The sequence below is a fragment of the Cydia amplana genome, chromosome 16 (assembly GCF_948474715.1).
Source record: "Cydia amplana chromosome 16, ilCydAmpl1.1, whole genome shotgun sequence".
NCBI classification, from domain to species: Eukaryota; Metazoa; Arthropoda; class Insecta; order Lepidoptera; family Tortricidae; genus Cydia; species Cydia amplana.
This window is the reverse complement of record NC_086084.1, coordinates 9617123-9640420: the sequence shown is the minus strand read 5'-3', so window position 1 is coordinate 9640420 and position 23298 is coordinate 9617123. Positions and strand designations below refer to the sequence as shown.

Sequence of the window (23298 nt, the reverse complement as noted above, 5' to 3'; positions counted from 1 at the left end):
TGTGAGCATCTTTATTCGCTCTGATATATTAGATGCTTAATATAATGGTATTCAGGACGTGAGTGATTATTATTAAGACATAATATTTTGAGAATTGGGCGTACATTGAATATAAGAGCATTTGAGAACAGCTAGCAATATCGGAGCCTTATTAATTTACACGTTTCGAAATAAGGCCTCGAGGGAAATTTGGAGCTACGAGTGGAATCCTCTGCGGTGGCTTTGGCGACTCGTACACGTGGCTACAGATACACGGCTAGAAAACCAACATCCGGGGACAAAAAAAATCGGTAAAACTTCTAATTTTATTTTTCTTTGCGTTGGCCCATCGTGTAGAGGAGCCATAAGGGCCACTTGCACCATCCCACTAACCCGGGGTTAAGCGGCTAAACCGTTAACTCAGTGTCAAATTGTACTGGTAATCATTGGTAACTCTAGGTTTAACGGGTTAACCTAGGATTAGGGGAATGGTGCAAGTGGCGCTTAATGAAATAACTAATGTGCTAAATTTTCAATAAACGAACTACAATAAAAATATTACGTGACAGTTACTCCATATAAAAAAAGCGACCAAGTGCGAGTCGGACTCGCCCATGAAGGGTTCCGTATTTAGGCGATTTATGACGTATTAAAAAAAAACTACTTACTAGATCTCGTTCAAACCAATTTTCGGTGGAAGTTTACATGGTAATGTACATCATATATTTTTTTTAGTTTTATCATTCTGTTATTTTAGAAGTTACAGGGGGGGGGACACACATTTTAAGTAAGTAAGTAAGTAAGTATTTATTTGCAAAGAATAAGTAGGTACAATAGTGTCTTAGGTGGTAAGTGACAATTGGTTGCTTATTCTGCTATTTGTACTATACAGGTTGTACTAGCATGCAAAAATCTTAAAACGACTACAAACCACCACCACTTTGGAAGTGTCTCTCGCGCAAACTATTCAGTTTAGAAAAAAAATTATATTAGAAACCTCAATATCATTTTTGAAGACCTATCCATAGATACCCCACACGTATGGGTTTGATGAAAAAAAAAATTTTGAGTTTCAGTTCTAAGTATGGGGAACCCCAAAAATTTATTGTTTTTTTTTTCTATTTTTGTGTGAAAATCTTAATGCGGTTCACAGAATACATCTACTTACCAAGTTTCAACAGTATAGTTCTTATAGTTTCGGAGAAAAGTGACTGTGACATACGGACGGACAGACGGACAGACAGACAGACAGACAGACAGACAGACAGACAGACAGACATGACGAATCTATAAGGGTTCCGTTTTTTGCCATTTGGCTACGGAACCCTAAAAATATAGGTCAGCAGCAGAAGTTGCTAAGCGCACCAGGTGTTCAGAATGATCTTATCGCGACTTTATTGTTAAGAGAATAAGAGCGTGTCAAGGTAATTTTGAACACCTCGCCCGCTTAGCAACTTCTGCTGCTGACTGTACACAATAACAGTTCAAGGCCTCGTAGAGTTCACAGAATAATAAGAGTAGACAGAATACGCGCACGTGCACGTCACGCACACGCAGCCGGTGTGCACAGGCCTTTACGGATACGTGCTACGAAACCCGCATCCGACATAAGAACCGCTACAGATATGTTTGGATCCTTTGCTTTATCTCCCTGAATTTCACACCGATGTTCGTAATATTATTACAATTGAATGTTTTAAGTTATTCATACCTGTACCTACGTATGATAAAATGTATAAACTTTTCTTGAGTTATGAGAATCTAAAAGCATCGTGGGTTTCATTTCTGGTAAGGTAAAATAAAGGCCTTTATTAATATGTACTTTAGTTATTCGTTATGAAAATAAAGAGGCTTATTATTATTATTATAAGGTAAAATAAAATGTACAGGGTAAGGCGAAATGTATTGCATATTTTTGCTCTTTTTTGTTTAGCTAACGTAATAAGTATTCTTGTAACAACTTAGTTCCTAGTGTAACTGCAAAAAGTACTTAATAAATATCGTGTACTTGTATGTAACGCTTGCAGGACTCGAACTCTCGACTGTAGCATCTTCATCGTCGGAGCAACGACACTCATTTTGCTGCATTTTTGTAATGCCCTAAAATAAAGCAAAATTTTTACAAAACAAGTCATTCGTGTAACATAAGATTTTTTCCCCACTGCCTTTGAATACAGTATAAAAATATAAAAATATCTCACATGTAACATAATACCTACAACTTCGTCTGCGCGGGATGATGGTCATGATGATAAAAACTATCATATAGCCCTTCTTCGGGCTTTAAACTAACTCGATTACAAATTTCATCCAAAGCGTGAAGAGGTAACAGACATATAGACAGATAGACAGACAGGGTTACTTTCGCATTTATAATATTACTTATTTATAGTAGGGATGAAATGCTCTATGTTCAGTCGTATAATATGGTAATTATAAATACATATATTATATGTTAGGGCTTGACTTACGTGCAATTATTTGTAAGTATAGGTACGATGATGAACCAATCTAAACGTATAAATACTATAAGTCAAAACGAGTGTAACATATATTATGGAATATAGGTACATATCGTACATATACTGTGTTTATCTTCGGTTAATACCTATATACATTGTATTGCAGGCTATAAGTAAAAATATATAAGGAAGTATGATGTACAATTCGAACCAGTAGATATAATATCACATTCGTTTACAGCTGAAGTAAATTTTAAGTCCCTCCTTGTACAATTTCTTTTATCTCGCAAAATAAGAAAGTGCCTCGTATATTGTTCGGAATTGACATTCATACGTGTCACGGCCCCCTCGTTGTGCTAAACAAAATGACAACGAGCTAAAGCCCCCTTCACACTCGTGCGCGAAGCCGCGAACGCGAGTGTGGAGTCGATGTAGCTGATCTACGAAATCTACGCCACACTCGCGTTCGCGGGTTCGCGCCGAGATTCGCGCACGAGTGTCGAGGGGGCTTAAGGTACGAGTACGTGAACGAGATATAATTATGCTTCGTTGAGGTACGCAAGCGTTCAAATATCTCATTCTTTATCCACTTAACACGAAGGATTCAGTAAGGTAAGGAAACTTGACGGTATTAGGTACTTTAGAGTTGTTTTGCAGAACAATACCTACATAAAAACTTCTGCTTCTTTAAATTTGTATGATGAAAGTCTTAAAAAATGTACCTATGCATATCATTAACTTTTGTAATGACCATGGGATGCCGGTTTTCTCTAAAGTTTTTGACCCGTATATTGTATATTACCTAAATACGTTGATATAAGAAATTCGTAGGCCATTGTTTAAATGTTTGGAAGAATTTTTATACGTTTGTATACACTTGGCCATATATAAAATACGCTTTCTATAACTTATTTTTATCGCGTCGGTGGCAAACAAAAATACGGCCTGCCTGATGGTAATTAACAGACATCATTATACCAGTCGCGCCTCGCGCCATGTCAGATATTACGTAGGTCAGCAAGAATTTGCATAAAGGCACGAAAGTTATAGATATGTTTTTTAACTGTCTAATGTTATGAGCGCCTCCCTTAAGGGGCCCACTGATTAACAGCCCGCCGGACGGTATCGGCCGACAGGCCAGAACAAAAAGTTGACAGTTCCGAACAACTGACAGGCCGATACCGTCCGGCGGACTGTTAATCAGTGGGCCCCTTTAGGACGTAATTCGCAACATTTTCTCAGAATTAATTAAATTTCAAGAAAATTCCTTTTCTTTCAGAATTATATTATAGGTATATATTATAGGTATTTCAGAATTATACATCGTGAGTTGCCGGTCATTACATTGTTCATGTAGGGAGGGACTAACCGCAGACAGAAGATAAACCACCTTTTTCGATGATTAGTCTTTCTTTCTAGGGAAAAGGATGTCCTATTTTCTTCTGATTGCAACCCAGATAGATGATTGCAGTCATTACCAAGCACATACGTTCGTCTCTAAAGTTTCCCTCGAGAAATAATGTTCACACTCTACGCTTTGTGGGAACGATCGCATGGCCAGAGACTAGTCAATAATAAAGACAATCACTGCCGTATTCGAACTTCAAGATATTCACAGGAGACGACACATAATAGATCCATTCTAGATACGTTATAGTTTAGATTTCAACTAGTTCTCTTTTGCAGCGTAATTCGAGCAACCAGAGTTAGATATCTATTAGATGTGAATTGGATATCTAAACCATATTTTGTGGAAATCGTTCAAGAGTATCCCCAGAATCGCGGAAATGTCAAATTTGACAGGTTAGATCTTAAACATATCGTTATCGTATCTTGGTGATGTCTAAAAGATATCTATCAAATGTCTATTTCAAAATTCGAATCGGGCCCTCAGGCTCCATAAAAATCATATTATTAATATAATGTTATGTGTAAGTATTCGTAACAGAGACCAGAGGCCTACAAATAAATAAGTACCTAAGTAATATCGACCTAGCCGCACAGTCAGTCATAAAACGTCCATAACGTACGCCGTTACGCCAATACATGTACGAACAAGTGCGAAATAGATAGATAGATAGAATACTCTTTATTGGCACACCTCAGAACACACACGATAACTAAATAACATAATTGAAATATTCTAAATGTCACTGTATGTTCGAATTGTCCTGTCTGTTTTACTTTATATCTGGTGTCAATGATCGTATTACGGAATCCGGCCGAGTCCCCCGAGGGCGGGATTCCTGGCGGCATTGCCGGGTATGCGATCAGGGTCTTGAAGATGGCCGGGATGCTAGTGGCAATATGATCCGATTATTTATAGTGCTCGACGGCTATGCATTGGAATTTAAAAGGATGGAAAATGTGAGCAACGGCTTATAGAAAAGGTGTGTAGTGGATTTATAATATTATTAAAGAAATATCAGAGGGAAAAATCGAAGGGAAAAGGGGCAGAGGAAAAAGAAAAGCAACCTGCAGGGATAACCTTAGGAGTTGGACGGGAATTAACGCCACGCTAGGCAGAAAAACTGCAAAAAATAGAGAAGAGGTCCGGACTGTGATAGCTGACATCCGTACAGGATATGGGACCTAAAGAAGAAGAAGTGGATTTATGATGTACGTAAAAAAACATTGTTGGACGATTACACAAATTGACATAGCCCCGCAGTTAGTAAAGGCTATTTTGGTAAGGTCAAAGCGGCCAAATCGGTCTGCGGGAAATTCCGTACACGAACGTATTTTGTTTTATTTTTTCAACCGTCAGCAGCGTCAGCTACAGAGTACCACATTACTTTCACTGCTGGAACAAACAACAATCGCTGCTTATCGATGGAGTTGACAATAGTGTAGTTTGGCACGGACATAAACGCCAGCGCAATGTTGTGAATAACGCTCATTTCGAGGCTTAAAGACTCTAACCCTTAAGGCTCTCGCTAAAATAACCATGATCCTCATTTATTAATTGCGCCTAGCGGGATTCGAAACTAATGACTGATGACTGTCAGTTTTGTAGCGCTTTTCCAACTTTGCTTTCCACATCGCTAAACCACTCCTATACACGTCAGAGTTTTAATTAGTGGGGGTTTATTATCCTTGGAAATAATTTGAAGGGAGGTATCAATAATGACGTTAATTATTAACAAAGGTAATACATATTATCATAGATTATGATAACGTACTATTATAGCATTCGTTCTCGGTAGTATTATTAATTAATTATTACGTATATTAACGCCACATTTTTAATATTTATTAGACAGTACTTAAATAATAAACTACTGTTACAGATAAAGGACCGGATATACGGGACTTACATTTAGGCAGTACGCTGTGGTGATATATTAGCGCTAGCGGTTCGCCAAAAAACGCTGCAAACGGTGTTTAAATTCCATACAAAAAAAGATGACGTCATAATTCCCCTCGTTTTTTTATTTGTTGGTGCTTCGAGTCAAATTATTTCAAATGTTGTATCGGAACCGGTTTTTTGAAAAAACTTAGAAATAACCATATTTTTCGAATTATTTTATACTCGAAATGTAGGACTCAGTTGTGTTTTTAGGTTACGACTTTGTATTATTAGATTGCTCAATTAGAAATGAAGTAATTAGCAAAGAACGAAAAAATACCGTTTCCGTTCCCATACAAAAAATACCGGTATCCGATCCCTGTGCTAAAGATCAATCGTATCGATTTACATACCTTTAACATCATTTGCAGCATTTTACTGAATTTCTCGGTGTACCGCCAGCACTATATCTTGTAGGCACGCGGCTGTCAGCTATACATTTGCTGCATCGGTGTATTTTTGACATCAGTTTGGTTGATCCCAAGCTTGCTGTGTAAAAATCTTGTTTCAGACTCGTACGGACATTGTAACCTATCGTTTTTTGTATCACTTCATAAACTTCAAGCATTGGTCGTCTGGTTTTAAAACTTGTTACCATTTCAAATATGATTAAAAAAAATGACAGCAAATATTCGGAACTAAAAGCTTAAGCTTTTAGTTCCGAATAATTACGACGCGCGACGTTAGAGAAGGATTTAAATACTTAAATAGTGATTAACTTTTTAAATGGATATTGTTGTTCAATTATCCTCTCTTTTTAATGTTTCTTTTGAAAAGATACAAGACATTTTATTAGGATTAGTCCCGCTCCTTCACGTTGTTTCCGACTAGCAAAGAATAATATATACATTTCCGTTAAATCCGATGTCGCTTAAATAATATTTTTTTTTGTAATAATTTAAGTCACACAATATGACTTTTTCAATAATATTAACATAAACCTATCAATATGTTTTAACACATCGAATGCTATTAGCGCCATCATGCCTCTCCCTATACTTAATTTAATTTGTCTTCATTTTAAAAGCTTGTCCGAAACAGTTTATTATTTCTACGTACTCGTATAACAGCTTAACACGGTTTTAATTAAGTAATTAACACTGGAACCAAGGTTTTAAGGGAGAGGTGAAATAAAAGCTTAATGGAATATTAAGCTATGATAAAGCATTAGATTATTATCTTATTCAATTAATATAATGCCTTCAATTCATTTTTGGAGTGATATTGTCTACAAATAATATTATCTAGATGACCAGTTATTTTATCAGTGGGCAGAAACCATGTTATATGTATAATGTTCACATATACAAGAAATATAGAGTTTTAGCATTATCAAATGCAAAGACTGCAAATAAGATAACTGATGGTAGTTTGAAAGAAAGAAAACGAATAATTGTGCTATTATCTATGAAAAGGGACCTTATTGCCGATGGCGCTTACGACACTGACATCGATAAGCAAAAAACGTAGTAATTTAAAATTGGGGATTCTGGCACATGTTTAGTTGTTTTGATTCCCAATTTAGCAATTAAGTTTCATTGAATACTGGAACATTCAATGTTGCTGTCTATCCAATGCGGAGGTCAATTTATGTTATGTGACGCTGATGAACTGATCAGTCATGTTGTGTTAGAAAACTTAAATCGGATTTAAAGGTACCTTTGTAGTTTTTTATAAATAACTCTTAAACGGTGACCTGTAGCAAAAAATGCTCTGATACATAAGTAATCTACATAAAATTTTCTACATTAAATAATCTGTACACTTTTTGGCTGGGATCAACATTTAAAAAAATATTTAAGGGAGAAAGTTAATGGGGAAGTTAGTGCACTGAGTTGTCCCTTTTGTCCCAGGCGATGCCGCTTGACACAATTGTTCCTTGGATCATACTTAATTGATCTGAAGTCTTAACCTGGATATTAACTTTTGACTTCCCCCCAAAAAGGGAGAGGAGAAAAGTGGTTCCGGCGGTACACTGCGCTCTGTTTGATATAAAGCCGCAATCCGATGATAGATTGACATAATTGTTCTCCCAGAAGGAGGTTCGTGGGGTATTTGTCTTTGTAATTTTAATCTTGTTTTTATGATTGTATTTTATTTTAATTTATTTCATTGCGAGTATTTATTTATTACTTGACAATCCCTAAGTTATTTTTTTTCTGTTTGTCTATAATGTAGTCATTATGCCATTTTATGTACTAGAGTTCACTTTTATTCGCGATTTCATCAAGATGTAGCTTTATTGAATTATGTCATTGAGTTTTTCTTTATTGATTTAAATGCCATCTAAATGAGTGGCCATCTAAACCTTACGGTCACGTGATTGCCTTACGCTGTCTCGAGTTTATCATTTTTTCCCCACCTCAAAAAGTGCCCAGCGCCGCTAAAGAAGCTTTCATTTCAAAAATCTCTTAAAGTGTACTGAGGTCGCTGTTTCTTTTGACACACTTTGCAATATCTAAGTAAATATTTAATCATCTTCTTTTATGTCAAATCCTGAAGTCAAATCGAAGGCAAAATGTCAAATCGTTATCACCTTAAGTCGCTCTATGTTGGTAATGCTTTCCATCCTGGCCGATTTTTTACCTTCCCAATGGAGCCCTTAGAGTCCGATTCATGTAACCGCCTCAATTGCATTGAACCGAGGGCCTACCGCGATTCATGTCCGACGTGATACCTCTCTGACGCACTTGTAAATTCGTTCGTAAGTGCGACTGACGACAATATGACGTTTCTACCGACGCTTGTTAGTTACCTACTTCACAGTCTGCCAGAGTTAGCTTAGACGAACTTCACAACACCTGTGCCGTGAAGATAGAGAGAGAGAGAGAGAGAGAGAGAGAGAGAAAGAGAGAGAGAGAGAGAGATTTTTGTAATACCTAAGTGTTGTTTTTCTTGATCCTCCAGTGCCTATCAAACGTGAAGGTGGGCGACGCCGACGGAGCGATCTTTAATCACGTAATTAATGAAATCCCCGAATCAGACTTAATGAAAATTCCACCGAGCCCCCACCTCCCCGTCTGGACACGTCAATTTCGTCTCCCAAATGGATATTTTATCACGCGCGATAAAGCGAAGATATTGTTGCTTAGGAGAAGAACCTTTAATTTACAAAGTTTTTGTTAATGATCCTCGGAAAGTTACCAATACGTAGGTTACTTCGATAAATTGGTTTCATTACGTACTCGTGTTAAGTTTCACCTGTTGGGCTATCTGTAGCGGGTGTGTAATCAAAACTTACGTATAAGTTAAATTTGACCTATTCCCTGATATTCGGTATAAGTAGTTGAAAGTTATATGACTTCATAAAGCTAATCTGACATAGGAACTAGATACTATTGAGGTTAGAAATTTGTGTTACTGAACTTATCAATCAAGTGCTATTTTTATATTTCAGTGAATTAGTATGTCCAAAATAGTTACGCATTCGTATTTATCTTAAGTTTTAATCAAACTCCATAGAGCACGTGTTTAATTTGGCTTTTCAAAGATGAATTGAATGTGGAAGATAAATGATAAATATAAAAGCGCTCTGTGCACGGGTGTGCGTAGTATATTTACTGAATAAGTATAAGAATATTAGCATTAACATCGGTCGTCAACTGTCATGTCATCTGAACAATAATAGTCCGTGCTAATTTGAATGCAAATTAGGATGTAAATGCCTGGTGCTGTTTAACACAATAGAGCCTATAAATTAAGAGTCCTTGTTTATTTACGACATTTCGGACTGGCTCAGTAGAGCAGCACGTAGCAACTAAACGCAGGGTAATTAGTATTCAGTGCCTTATCTACTACTGTAGGTATCCTACTAAAACGATGTCGTTGTGGCGATGAATCGAAGTGTCTTCTTTAGAGTAAAGAAGCTAAACCAATGGCTTCTTTTGGTTTTGAAAAAATATTATTGGACACTTATAGGATAAAAAATCCTTCATATAAGTCCTGTAAACTTGCATAGAAACAAACAAAAACGACGATTAAGAAAAATTAAAAACTTCTTTTGATTTAGCACGAAGAATAATATGTAAGTACTTAGTTCTTTTGTTGAGGATGAAAATGGACCACACACAAGAACACTTTAGAAGTACCTAAGTATTTAGCAAAGTCAAGTTTAACTACGTTTGTCCCATACACATTTAATGCCGAGACGAATAATTCCGTTAAACTTATAAACTATAATTCATAAATTATAAATAATAATCGTTTCTAATAATATCTAGCAGTAAACCAGTTATAGTGCCTAATAATTTAGAATAGAATAGAATAGAATAGAATAGAATAGAATAGAATAGAATAGAATAGAATAGAATAGAATAGAATAGAATAGAATAGAATAGAATAGAATAATTTTTTATTCGTAAACACACAGACAAAAGACATACATAGAAATAACAAAGTGAAAAATAAAGTGTCACGAAATGGCCCCATCTCAGCATGTTGCTGGCGACTTCCAGCGCTGATCTTCCGATGAGACCATCAAGTGAGGATAATCACGGAAGGTAACAGACAAAAAAAAGAAACATAAAATAAGCCGAAAAATAAAATTACACACAATTTACACAACTAATACAAAAAAAAGAGATACAACATGACGACATAAGTAAATACATGACATAAGTGACAGTAAAATTAGAAAATTACAATGGATCAACCGATCGAACTTGTACCGATCCGGTCGGATCATATCGTGGCGCGGCATTAAGCGTGCGTAACTAGCGCCAGCGGTGGTAGCTACACGTAATTAAATTCAATGACAGATTTGACAAACAATAAAGTGAGTGAATCTAATATTTAATATTTTATTAAATCTCAATCCGTTTTTAATCATGAAAACAATTACACAGTGTTATAAAGTTGGCTAAAATACATAAACAAAACAACACCAGAGTTAAACGAATAGAAACATATAATGTGACACAGATAAAAAGGATGGCATGTCGGGAATGGTGTCGACAGAGATGTACAAAATGGTTTTAAAAAAGCATTTAAATACAAAATGCAAAATACTTTTCAGATTTACTATTTCAAATGCAAAATACCAAATAGTTTTGCGTTTTGTATTTCAAATGCTAAATGCAAAATAGGTATTTTCAAAATACTTTTTCAAAATAAAATACCTTTTGACCAAATCTCAGATATTTTTATTTATTTTAGGTATTTATCATGAGAATAGCCATAGAATAGATAATGTTCGTCATTTTCGTTTCACATTGACACTAGTCAGACATAACAGCCGGTTTAGACTCTCGTGTCTCGCAAGCTCGTCGAGCTAATATAATTTAAACACTAACGGCACGGCATAAGGTTTATAACCGAATGACAAGCCGAATGCGAGTGTGTCGAGGCGAGCCACGAGACGCGCCGCGAGCCGAGCCGCGAGTCTAAACGGCTATAAGGCGCGCACCAAAGAGTAGTATAATATATATATGAGAAAGAGACGCCTCTATCGGTCAAATTCGGCAATACAAGCGTCATTCGTTCTTTTCATTGTGTTTGACTGGTAATGTTGGCTAAACTTAATCACAAAGTATTTTGCATTTTGAAATGAATATTAAAAATGCAAAATACATCTCGAAAAGTATTTCAAATAAAATACAAAATGTTTTTTACTAAAAGGCATTTAAATGCAAAATACAAAATAGGTATTTTGCATTTTGTATTTGCATTTTAAATAGAAGTATTTCAAATAAATCGCATCTCTGGGTGTCGACTCCAATGCGGACGGAACAAAAACATTGTGGTAAGTAACAAAATATACAATACAATACAACAATAGCAATATTAGCAAAAATCTTGACTACAGGCAACTCGTTTCTAATCTGCAGGTTTCCTGGTTAAGCTGGTGATTGAGCATATACTGTTTGAGCTTTGTCTTAAAACTATATATAGTTTGCAGGTTTCTCACCGGGGGCGGAATGTTGTTCCAACAGCGGGACGCAGAATATTTAAAGCTTCCTCGGAAAGCGGCTGAGGCATGGCGCGGCGTCAACAGATGAATCCCACAATCACGGCGTTCGCGGAGCTTGATGCAAGATAGCTTGTTGAAGAGATATGAAGGAGTTTTATAGTTCAGTACGCCAAAGAGCAAACAAGCCAAGTGTAGTTTACGGCGGTGTTGCATTTTGAGGATACTATGGCTATTCAGATATGGGGTCACATGAGCTCTCAACGGAATATTGAAACAGAAGCGAGCACAGGCATTTTGAACACGCTGTATGAGTCGTTTAGTTTTTGCAAGTAGTCTTGGCCCAAACACAACATCCACGTAGTTCAGCTTAGATAGGACGAGTGATTCAATTAATTGAATGCGCAGGTTTTCACTTAAATATGGCCGAATTTTGTATAGTACCTTAAGTTTATAAAAGCAACCCCTAATGGCCTCAGCGGTATGTTTCTCATATCGTAGTCCGCAGTCCATTATGAGACCTAAGTTACGCGCCTCATACACCCTCTCAACTGGTTTGTTCATTAGCAGAACATCCACTGATATGCTGGTACCGGCTAGTTGCTGCTTGCTGCCAAAAACAAGGTATTTTGTTTTGCTGGGGTTGAGTAGTAGGCAGTTTCGTGTAGCCCATCCAGCAATTCTCGTGAGATCTTCATTTAGTTTCCCTATGGTACTGTTGATATCGGCTGGCTTACATGATATATACACTTGTATGTCATCTGCGTAGATGTGACATTTGCAATGCGTGATGTGAGATGTAATATCTGCGGAATATAATATAAACAGGAGGAGAATTTCATTCACTTTTAATTGTGCTGATTTAACTTTTAATTAATAATAACTCGCCGCATTTTCCCGTCTCTTTAACACGCTGTTGGCATTCTCTTTCACGGTGTTATTACTGTGTAATTTATTCAGAAGTATAAAATATGATACCAATTTAATATCAATATCAGTGCCTCATTCACGCACACGTAAATGTAAAATTTGTATTTTATTTCAGGATTCTGAATACCAGCCCAGGAAATTATTAAACACGCTTGCTTAAAACCCAGTTTATTTAATGTCTTATGTACACAAGCGACCGCGACCCTGTAACATACAGGGGTCTCATAATTAATAAAGCAATTATTCCTTTAAATACACAAAGGAATGTTATAAAGTTAGAGACCTTTGGGGTCTGTGACATCGTAGCCCTTAGGCACAAGCCCCTTTGACTCAGTCATGATGGAAGAACAGTTAGTCCTACTTTCAAAATATAGCCGACGTCGGCGATGGACGAGACTCAAACTTTGACTTAAACTTAGGGCTCGATTCGGATTTTGAAATAGACATCTATTAGATATCTTTTAGACAATCACCAAGATACGATAACGATATGTTTAAGATCTAACCTGTCAAATTTGACATTTGCGCGATTCTGGAGATACTCTTGAACGAATTCCACAACATATGACTAAGACATCCAATTCACATCTGAATATGTGTAATGAACTTGGGAGTAATCGTTCATATCGAAAAAAAAAATAGTTTATTTGAATTTTGGCTGGATTTCGGTTTATTCAAACTTAACCTATTGTAAAATGTTAATAACTATTTACTACATAATATTCCTTAAAAACGTCTAAAACGAATACAATAAAGTCTTTCACCAATAGATATCTAACTATCTAACGTAAAAGTGACATTGGTTGCCCGAATTGCGCTGCAAAAGAGAACTAGTTGAAATATAAACTATAACGTATCTAGAATGGATCTAGTACGTGTCGTCTCTTGTGAATATCTTGAAGTTCGAATACGGTAGTAACTGTGTTTTATTACAATAAGCGCTCTGTTTAACGCGTGGTGTGTTGTGTTGTTTGTCTGTTGGTGTAGTTAAATGGTCGGATGCAGAAAAAAACTTCCAAAGATGGAATGATTGTGTCAATTCAGTTATTTACAACCTATTGGTTGTAAATAATAGTATTAACAAAAAAAGACTCTGCAGGGTATTTTGGTCGGTAGGGACAGGATTGTTGTACCTACTAATGGAAACTCATTCATTTTTCGTTTTTTTTTTATTTCGAATCATTCTGTATTCAACAGTTGTTCTTTAATCGTCTTAATGTTCGCTTATATCTAATTTGTAACGTATCTCTCTCTTAATTTGTCATATTTGTTTTACCTCACGATTTTCCTTGGTCTCATTCGTGGTATGTATTCCTCGTTTCCTGTCACTCTCTTTTTTGCACTCATTTGCAATTCGTCTCGTTCTTTTTTGGGAATTTTGGGCATATTTGCTATTTGTCCGTCCGGTCGCGGTCGTGCATTTTTTGGTTTAAGTCTTTATGTATTCGTTTTAGATGTTTTTAAGGAATATTATGTAGTAAATAAAGTGTCGAATAGGTATTTACATTTTACAATAGGTTAAGTATGAAAAAACCGAAATCCAGTCAACCAAAATTCAAATAAATTAACAGTTTTTTTCGATATGAGCGATTACTCCCAAGTTCATTACACATATTCAGCTTGTGAAGTATGTTGTCCACGTATTAATAGGTACATGCGTGGGAAACAACATCCTGTATAAGTAATAACAGCAGCACCCTAAACCACAGACCAACCCCTATAGACAGAGCTTATAGGACGACTCGCGGTCATCACCCGTATGGTGCATAGGTCAAATATAATATCGCACGCGCGCCGCTCCGATCAGTAGCGACCAAGCTTACGACCTGTTAGCAGTGTGCACGTGTCTAAGAAAATAAATCGTAAACTATTGAATTCTTGAGGAAATCATGGGATATTGCAGCGTAATATGGTGTGGCAAGTCATCTTAGACTTCTACTTACAAAACAGATGGAATTACCTTCGACGGGAAAGTCAAATTCATTATTTCGTTGAAAATTGTTTCTTGTCCGCGGGGTTCATTTTATAGTGGTCAATAAGCTCAGGGCGAAGTATGTCCGTCCCTTTTCGTCAACTTGAAAATGCAATGTGCTATCCCTTTCACATTACGACTAGGGATGCGACGATGATGGTTTCGTCAGTTGCGCGAACTTCGTGCCTTCGTTCGTACCGTATTGTACCATTTTAAGAAATATAAAACAAAACTGTGATTCTCTTTTACTTTTAATTGAATATAATAATGTAATTAATCTGTAGTTTTAATATAATGGTAGTTTATCTTAAATATTAAGTAGGTATACGTATTTTCGTTTTTTGCTAGTAGTATAATCATTATAGAGTTCTAGTTTTAAAATAAGAAATGGGTGAGTTTTTTTAGAATCGCGTAGGTGCGCAGTTAGGTCTCATGTCACCAGATGGGCCTCATGATGAACTTCAAAGAAGTGCGAGGGAACTAGGTGTTGGTTTGTGATAGGCATATGTTGTGTGGGTTTTTTAGAATCCTCTAGGGGAGCAGTTAGGTCTCATGTCACGAGATGGGCCTGATGATGAACTTCAAAGAAGTGCGAGGGAACACGGTGTTGGTTTGTGATAGGTATATGTTATGTGGGTGTTTTAGAATCCTCTAGGGGAGCAGCTAGGTCTCATGTCACGAGATGGGCCTGATGATGAACTTCAAAGAAGTGCGAGGGAACTCGGTGTTGGGTTGTTATAGGCATATTTTGTGTGGATTTTTTAGAATCCTCTAGGGGAGCAGTTAGGTCTCATGTCACGAGATGGGCCTGATGATGAACTTCAATGAAGTGCGAGGGAACTCGGTGTTGGTTTGTGATAGGCATATGTTGTGTGGGTTTTTTTAGAATCCTCTAGGAGAGAAGTTAGGTCTCATGTCACGAGATGGACCCGATGATGAACTTCAAAGAAGTGCGAGGGAACTCGGTTTTGGTTTGTGATAGACATACGTCATCATCTTCCCCGCGTTGTTTCGGCTTTTGCCACGGCTCATGGGTAGAATTGGCGTAGGCTCTAGTTTTTACGAAAGCTTCTGCTATCTGACCTTCCAACCCAGAGGGCACACTAGACCTTATTGGGATTAGTCCGGTTTCCTCACGATGTTTCCTTTACCGAAAAGCGACTAGTAAATATCTAATGATATTTCGTACCTAAGTTCCAAAAAACTCATTGGTACGAGCCGGGTTTCGAACCCGCGACACTACTCAGAATAACAAACCATTTCCATTTTTACTGAGAAAAAAAACAATGCACCCAATTTTTTTGGCCTATTTCATTATGTTTTTAATAGAACACTCTATAATGACCGTAACAAAACGGAAAGTAAATTGTATGAACTTTCGGTGACAAATTTTGCTCGTATTAGGATTGAAAGAGATCGCGATTTTAAGTGGAAATAATATAAAGATCTAAAGTTTAAAATGCAAGATGCGGGAACAACTTTAAATATAAATGCCATTATGTTAAATAAAATTTTTAGGTTTTACCTACATTTTTACATTGCTAAAATATTATTAGTCAATAATATTCTTAAATAAGTTTACTTTAAGTACCTAAACTAAATGATAACAATTTTACCACAATAAATTACTGTACCACTGTACCACTGTCCGTAATGAACGTGTCCCATCCCTACGCTGACACGTGACATCGCGCCATATTTGAAACGACCAATCGCAACGCCGTGAGTACCCCTCCCGCACCTCACAGTTTGGTGAGTTGCGTCGGGAACAAAATGACCAATATTAGGTTTCTATAGGCGGTATTCTATGCCCTAAACTGACTATTGGTAGACCTTATCTTATTGCAATAAGGTTCGCAAAAGTTTATTAAATTGTGTCGTCGATAACATAACAACAGTACCTACTAAGTCTTGTCTTTGTTTACTAATTGCTTTGATGCCAGCGATGTCGCTATAGTGCTCGGAACGTGTCTTGGCCACCGTCTTTGGTGCGGCCCAGGCTATTCAGGGTACCTATTTAGTGTTTGGGAGTACCGGGTATGCTGCCTTTGGCTCGCCACTGACTTTAATAAACTTAATAACGTTAATGGAACCTAGAATTGATTTAATTTACATTCTAAATATCAAAAGGATAAGAATAAATAGGTACAGAGGTAAAAACGAGGTTTAAACCTCGGCTCCTACTAACGAATTTGATGGAAATTCAAAACATCATCACTTATCAGTTACTCTTCGATGAAGGAAAATATCTCAAGGAAATCGGTTCGGAAATCAGGTAAAAACCAGCATCAGCGGTTACGTTTGGATATAGTTCCCGAAAGCAGATCCAATACCCGAAGAAATTGGGAAAGGGCTGACATAAAGAGTCTCTCTTAGCACTTTCTCAATTTCATACAATATCATTATAAAGTTTAAAATGTTGAAGTTGAGTTTTGCGATGTAACTAATTGTCAAAAACCGGACAAGTGCTTGTCGGTCTCGCCCACCGAAGGTTCTGTACATTTAGTATTTGTTGTTATAGCGGCAACAGAAATACATCATCTGTAAAAATGTCAACTGTCTAGCTAATCTAGTTATCTATAGTTAATATGGTTCATGAGATACATACAGCCTGGTGAGAGACAGACAGACGGGCGGACAGCGGAGTCTTAGTAATAGGGTCCCATTTTTATCCTTTGGGAACGGAACCCTAAAAAATAACGACGGTCCGGAATACGGAACACAATCATTAAACAAATTGTCAACAATTTTGAAAACAGAAAAGAGACAACTCTCCTCTGGGAGTAAACTGTTGACCGTAATTTACGTTGTTGAACAAAGTGTAAGCGATCATTTATTCTCGTTACAGTTTTATTCCCCTTATTTATGGTTAATAAATCAGGACTGAGGCTTGCCAGCCGGCCTGGATATACGAGACAGGTGTCGAAAGATAAACAATAAGCAGGCGGAATACTTAATCCTAAAACTGCCAATCACTATTTATTGAACAATCAGATTCCTTTTAAAATAGATATTGGAGTAATGTTTATGTAAAGCGAATTAACATCTCAGTAATGTTAGGGTAACACTCGCATGTATACAATACCGGCAATATACTTGTATACCTGCTCGGTATATGAGAATACTACTGCGTACTAGGTATGTTATTTTTCTGATACAAAAATGAATCAGAAACTTACCAGTAAATGACTACCTAGTCAAATTAATAATGATATTAATGATGACAAAAAAATGCATAATTAGCTTTTGTAGATTTAGCATATCGCAAAAGTAGTGATGGACACATTGAATCAATGATAAACTCACCCACTCTGAATAGCATATCTTGACTGTTGATCGTGTTTTCGCTATATATCATAAATAAATTATTAAAACTGCAAGTCACAAAGTGCAATAAATCCACTAATCTATGTGTACATTGATCGATTTTAAACAACCAAATCACAATACACTATATATTTTTTACCAGTTATTTAAAGACACGCCTCGTTTTTTCAACATATCCCCAACAATCTGTGCAAATATATTTCAATTTAGCGCACAAACAGACGGCGGATTTGTTTAGAGGATCCCATTCCAGTCACGTAGGAGTATGGCGATGCGGGCTTAATGCCAGGATTTAGGCCTAATCCACCGAATGGAGAAATACTCCACATTTAAAATCAATGCCACAGTTGATGGAACTTGGATTAGCATCAAGTTCTGGTGGCGTAAGTTGATGACGTCTGAAAATAAACAGCTATGTTACTAGCTTAACGTCGACTTTAAGCCTAATTTACTACATGGATATAACAAATAAGTACATACTCCACACATGCATGATAAACTCATTGCTTGTTCAGTCGCCATCAGATATATCGGAGCGGCGAAGATGTTTACAAATGTCTGAACGAAGCTACTATTATCAAGACGTTAAAGTGCATGATTAGGTATTTATGAGCTTTGGCCGCTCAGATATATCTGACGGCATCTGTTTCTATAAGTTTTTGACGTCTAGAATATACCTACATATACGAAGCAGTATTAAAATCGAATTAGCCTTCAAGTAGGTAATTATGGTAATTACGTATTTACACCTTTTACGTGCTTATACAATGAGACAATTACTTAGGAAAGGAAGCCATTTGAAATTTGGCACTGTAGGCCATTGAAATTACATTAGGCACTGAACCTAAACTTGGCAAGGTAAAATATGGTCCAATACTACGTAGTCCGATCCGAACTCTTATTGACTTTATAATACGATCTTCTTAAATTTTAAAGTTAAAATCTCAGGTTACTTTTTAAATTATTTGTCGCCCAAAAAATATATCTTCGAAAATTATAATTCCAGGTTTAATTGTGTAAAAACTACCTACGCGAGTATCCGTAGGTACCTCTAGTTTAGAGTAATAATATGGTACAATGATAATATTATGTTAGTTATATTACATACTTAGTCAGTTTCCTGATTTTGCGGTATCACCTTCTTCGTATTATGATGTGACTAGTGGTTTTGAACAAAGAAATAATATCGATTCCGGTCCCCACAACACAAAGCTACCGGTGAGATTGGATGTTCAGATTTTCTTTCAATAACAGATATTTACATACATTGTGCCGCTATTCCAGCTCCATATAATACAATAGATTAATTCTTTCAGATCCCGTATTGTGTGGAACCATGCCAGGTAAATCTGTAGGCATTGTCCGAGTATTGTTTGACAGTAAATGGACTTTTATTCTCGATTGAACTACCTACCTACTTAATGAATCGAAATACGGTTAGAGGTTAATCCATAAACATAAAATATGGCGTAGAGTGTGAAACATTAGAATACTGCGTTATGAAATGGTTAATGAAATGTAATCTTATTTACTACGTAAAGTTGGCGTCAACAGTAGCGGTATAACGTGTTTATACTTTATATATGTATCTTGTATTATTTATGTATTTGTTGTTAAAATATGTCACGTGAATGTTTTGGTTACTAAATAGAGTGAAGCACGTGAAATATATGGGTATTACATCTAACTGCTCTCTGTGCGACAAGCTTTACATAATCCCACTCTGTAATTCAGACAATGTGTCCCTAATGAACAACGAAATCGAAAACGATTTAACTTCAGTGAACAAAATTAAATCAGTGATTTATCGTATTTTCGAACCGCACAATCTTCTCATCTCTCGTTATCGGACAAGTCACATTTTTAAGGTCAAGGTCTTAATCAAATTAGTCGAGTCATATTCCGCAGGCAGACTACATTTCTGCTGCTGTTTTATAAAACAAATAAGGGAAATGAGCGTATTAGATTTGATTAGGTAAATAGAGGCAATTGTTATGAAAAATAATTCTCTCTCAAAACTCAGTTGCAGACTAGACTTGATAATTACTTACCTCTTCTAATTCATCTTCTGACTCATCCGCTTCAGAGTCTTTAATACTGTTTGTTTCTTCTTGTATATTCGTCAAGAAAATACTGGGCCTAATGGACACCCGATTTCTGTATTTCGTGTGTCTCTTTTGAGACTCGGTAATTTCTAACGAATTATCGTTATTAGAAAATTGGTCATAGAAATTGTTAACGTTCTCCTCTTCTTCGAAATGTGCCACTTTTTCTTGAAAAGATTTCCGTTTCTCCTCAGAAGAAAGCCGTCTTTCAGTGACACGTCTGAAACCATCAGAATGGCGCCCAGTTTCAAATGCATGCAACGCAGGAGAGCGGTATTCGTATTCCAAATCAAACCCCCTGTCTTCAAATAAGCTTTTGAATTTGGCCCAACATCCCAATTTCTTTTCTTGTTGTTCTTCTTGATTTTCAACTTGAACTTGGTTACTTCTACTTTTATCCACATTATTTGCCATACTGTCTATCGTTCAAACGATGCTGTTTTACTGACGAGGTTTTCGAGCTTTATCCACGGGAAGTATTATTTTAATCCGCTTATTATCCGATAATACCGTGATTTCGTGATTGACGAACAATAATAGTACGATTTCGATAGCGGAAAACGTATCTACCTACTACCTAAGTAGACTTTTAAATCACTTTTGATGACTCAAGCAAAGTTAAAGCGTCATTGCGCTATTCGATCAACCATCTGATAAATTAGACTTGTGAAGGTATCACTAGTTCAACTATTCTAGTCACGTAGTGTTACAACTACTACACTTTTTGCAACCCATTCACAGATATATTATTTTAACACATGTCACATGTCACATTTTGTACACATTTTCATGTTTATGCCTTGTATAAAGAACTAAATACAAATTAAAGCACCACCAAACGTTTGCGCAATGGCGGACTCCAAGAAAGACTAGTACAACCATTCATAATAATGATCGTCTTAACGTCCGATAGTCGTGATAAGAATATATCACCCGCATTATCAATCAGAGCCCTGCTGATTAAAATAATTTAATCACTGATTTTCATCAGTATTTTGAATCAGTTATCACAATCGGCGCTGTTAACCTAGATAATAGACAAGACACCTTCTAAGTTAGTTAATATACTTACCTAAATTAATGTTTATTTTTATTTAATATTGACGATAAGTAAAATAAATGTTATAAACATGCAAATACGTCGATACAAGTCATGAACGTACACTTTATTTATTTATTCATCTTGGCCTGATAGTAGCGTACCTAGATGCTATTTTTAATTAAATGATAATGTCTAAATGCTAAAATGGCCACTATTTCAAGAACAACGAAACTCGACCACCACACCAAACCCAGAATTCTATAACTGGCATCCTTAGGGTAACATTCCATTTCTGACCGCAGCTGCACTACTGGTACTGAATGCGTCGCTGTTACTGTCAATTTCCATACTAAAATGAATAGTAGTGCAGCTGCGGTTAGAAATGGACTGCCACCTTAAAGTACAAGCTGCCAGATGCCTGGATCCCGAAATAAGAACAGTATATCAAACTAGACAGGTTTTGTTGCTCTTGAAACCTTTGACCATCATCCTGGGCTAGCTCTTAGTTTTTCACATGTTATTTCCTCTTTCATGAATAAAGTAGCCTGTTCATGTAAAAAATAACCGACCCAATCTAACTCTAGCTTCCAGAGTAGGTATAAGTTCCGACAAAATATCCGGTTGCCGCTCCATTCTGCAGAATTGCTAAACTAAGCCGTTCGAAGGTTAAGAGCATAGTTGAATAGTGCCTTCCTGTTTTGCTCACTGAATAATGGGCATAATGGCACTATGAAAAATGTGTTTTAATTCTATATTTTAATTGTTATAAGAATTGGAACACTTCAAAAATTTCAAATACCTACTTTATTGGCCTACAAGTCATCGTAGTTTTGACTGCGTTAACTGCGTTTATAGACGTAGACCAAGATAACTCTGCAGCGAATTTGATAGCACAGAGTGTGGAAGTGTTCATCATACTTATCATAAACGTCAAATGTCTATGAAATAATGACGTTTTAATAACACTTCCACATCCACAGTCTATGCTATCAAACGAGTATTCTTGGTATAACCATAGAGAAAAAAATACATAGAGTGCTCACTCCATACATCAGTTCAGACTATTAATTTCAGTGTCTACATCTAGCATCGAGTAGCGGAACTATCAGTACTGCTACTTGACAATAGATGTATGTGGCTACATCTATTGTCAAGTAGCAGTACTGATAGTTCCGCTACTCGATGCTAGATGCTAATAGTCTTTTTCGTACTAAAACTGATGTATGGAGTGAGCACTCTATGTATTTTTTTCTCTATGGTATAACTCTACTAGAGGATTGTCAATGTGCTGCGGATAAAAACAAGTGAAAGCTATGGACCTCAGAATGCACGGATGTACCGATGCCTGAGACAGGACTTATCGGGTTTGATGCACCCATTGACCGCTCAGCTCTCGACTTGTAAACTTACGAGAATATCTGCGTGTTATGAGATAATTTTGATTGATTTAGTAGATTACTGATTGAGATAATGATACAATGATAGATGCATCCGTAAGGTGTGTGCCCGAGTCCAGTAAATTAAAGTTGAACCGTGGTTGAACCACACTAGTCGCATATACAGCAATCTTCGATTCGCAACGTAATACGCAGGGCGCGCAACGCAAGCACTATGACAGCTGACATATATCGTAACATTACACCCATCTTTGCACACGCGACTCTACGCAAAGAGCCGGAATAATGCTGCATAAGCATCTATTGGCAGTAGGTACATAAATGACGTACGATATGCACTTGTAGAAGTACGACTACAAGATATTTAAATCGACTCGAACATGTCAGAGACACAGAATAAGTAATAGTATTATCATACAGAACGGACACGCACCGCCCCGCCCCGATTCGGATTACCTCGCCCGCGACAGGCCGCGACATGAATGTGTGCGTAAGTCGCTCTACTGAGAACATGTCAGGATTCCGTCAGAAACTCAATGACGCGTGTACAGACGTGCCGCGCACACATATAAACGCAAATCATTTTTGATGTATGGCGTGTCCGCCCTGTGTCAGAGATAAGAGATAGTGAAGAGAAGACGCGTACTTACGGTGACGTCGACTAGGGGCTCGTCCTCGGGCGTGAGCGCCAGTGAGGACCGCCGACCGGCGCGCGCGCCCGGCGACCCGCTCGAGCTGCCTGCAACCAACAGGAACCACGTTTAGGGCAATTATTCGGCTACTGTACGATAGGGATGATGACACATGTTGAATTTTATAACAAAATCTAG

At 36.9% G+C, this 23298-nt stretch overlaps 1 protein-coding gene and 1 long non-coding RNA gene across 2 annotated transcripts in view; one reads left to right on the top strand and one right to left on the bottom strand.

The window, feature by feature from the left end:
• The window catches only part of LOC134654953 (high affinity cAMP-specific and IBMX-insensitive 3',5'-cyclic phosphodiesterase 8), an 80807-nt gene extending 60353 nt beyond the window's left edge, over positions 1 to 20454 (bottom strand). Inside the window, exon 1 of the mRNA XM_063510385.1 lies at positions 19976 to 20454. Within this exon, the coding sequence (XP_063366455.1) occupies positions 19976 to 20443 (468 nt within the window). The 5' untranslated portion in view covers positions 20444 to 20454. The remainder of the gene's footprint in view (positions 1 to 19975) is intronic.
• Positions 11493 to 12051, top strand: LOC134655194 (uncharacterized). Its single transcript, XR_010097417.1, has 2 exons — positions 11493 to 11530; positions 11687 to 12051. It is a non-coding gene; the product is annotated as an uncharacterized LOC134655194 (long non-coding RNA).
• Positions 20455 to 23298: the final 2844 nt, after the last annotated feature.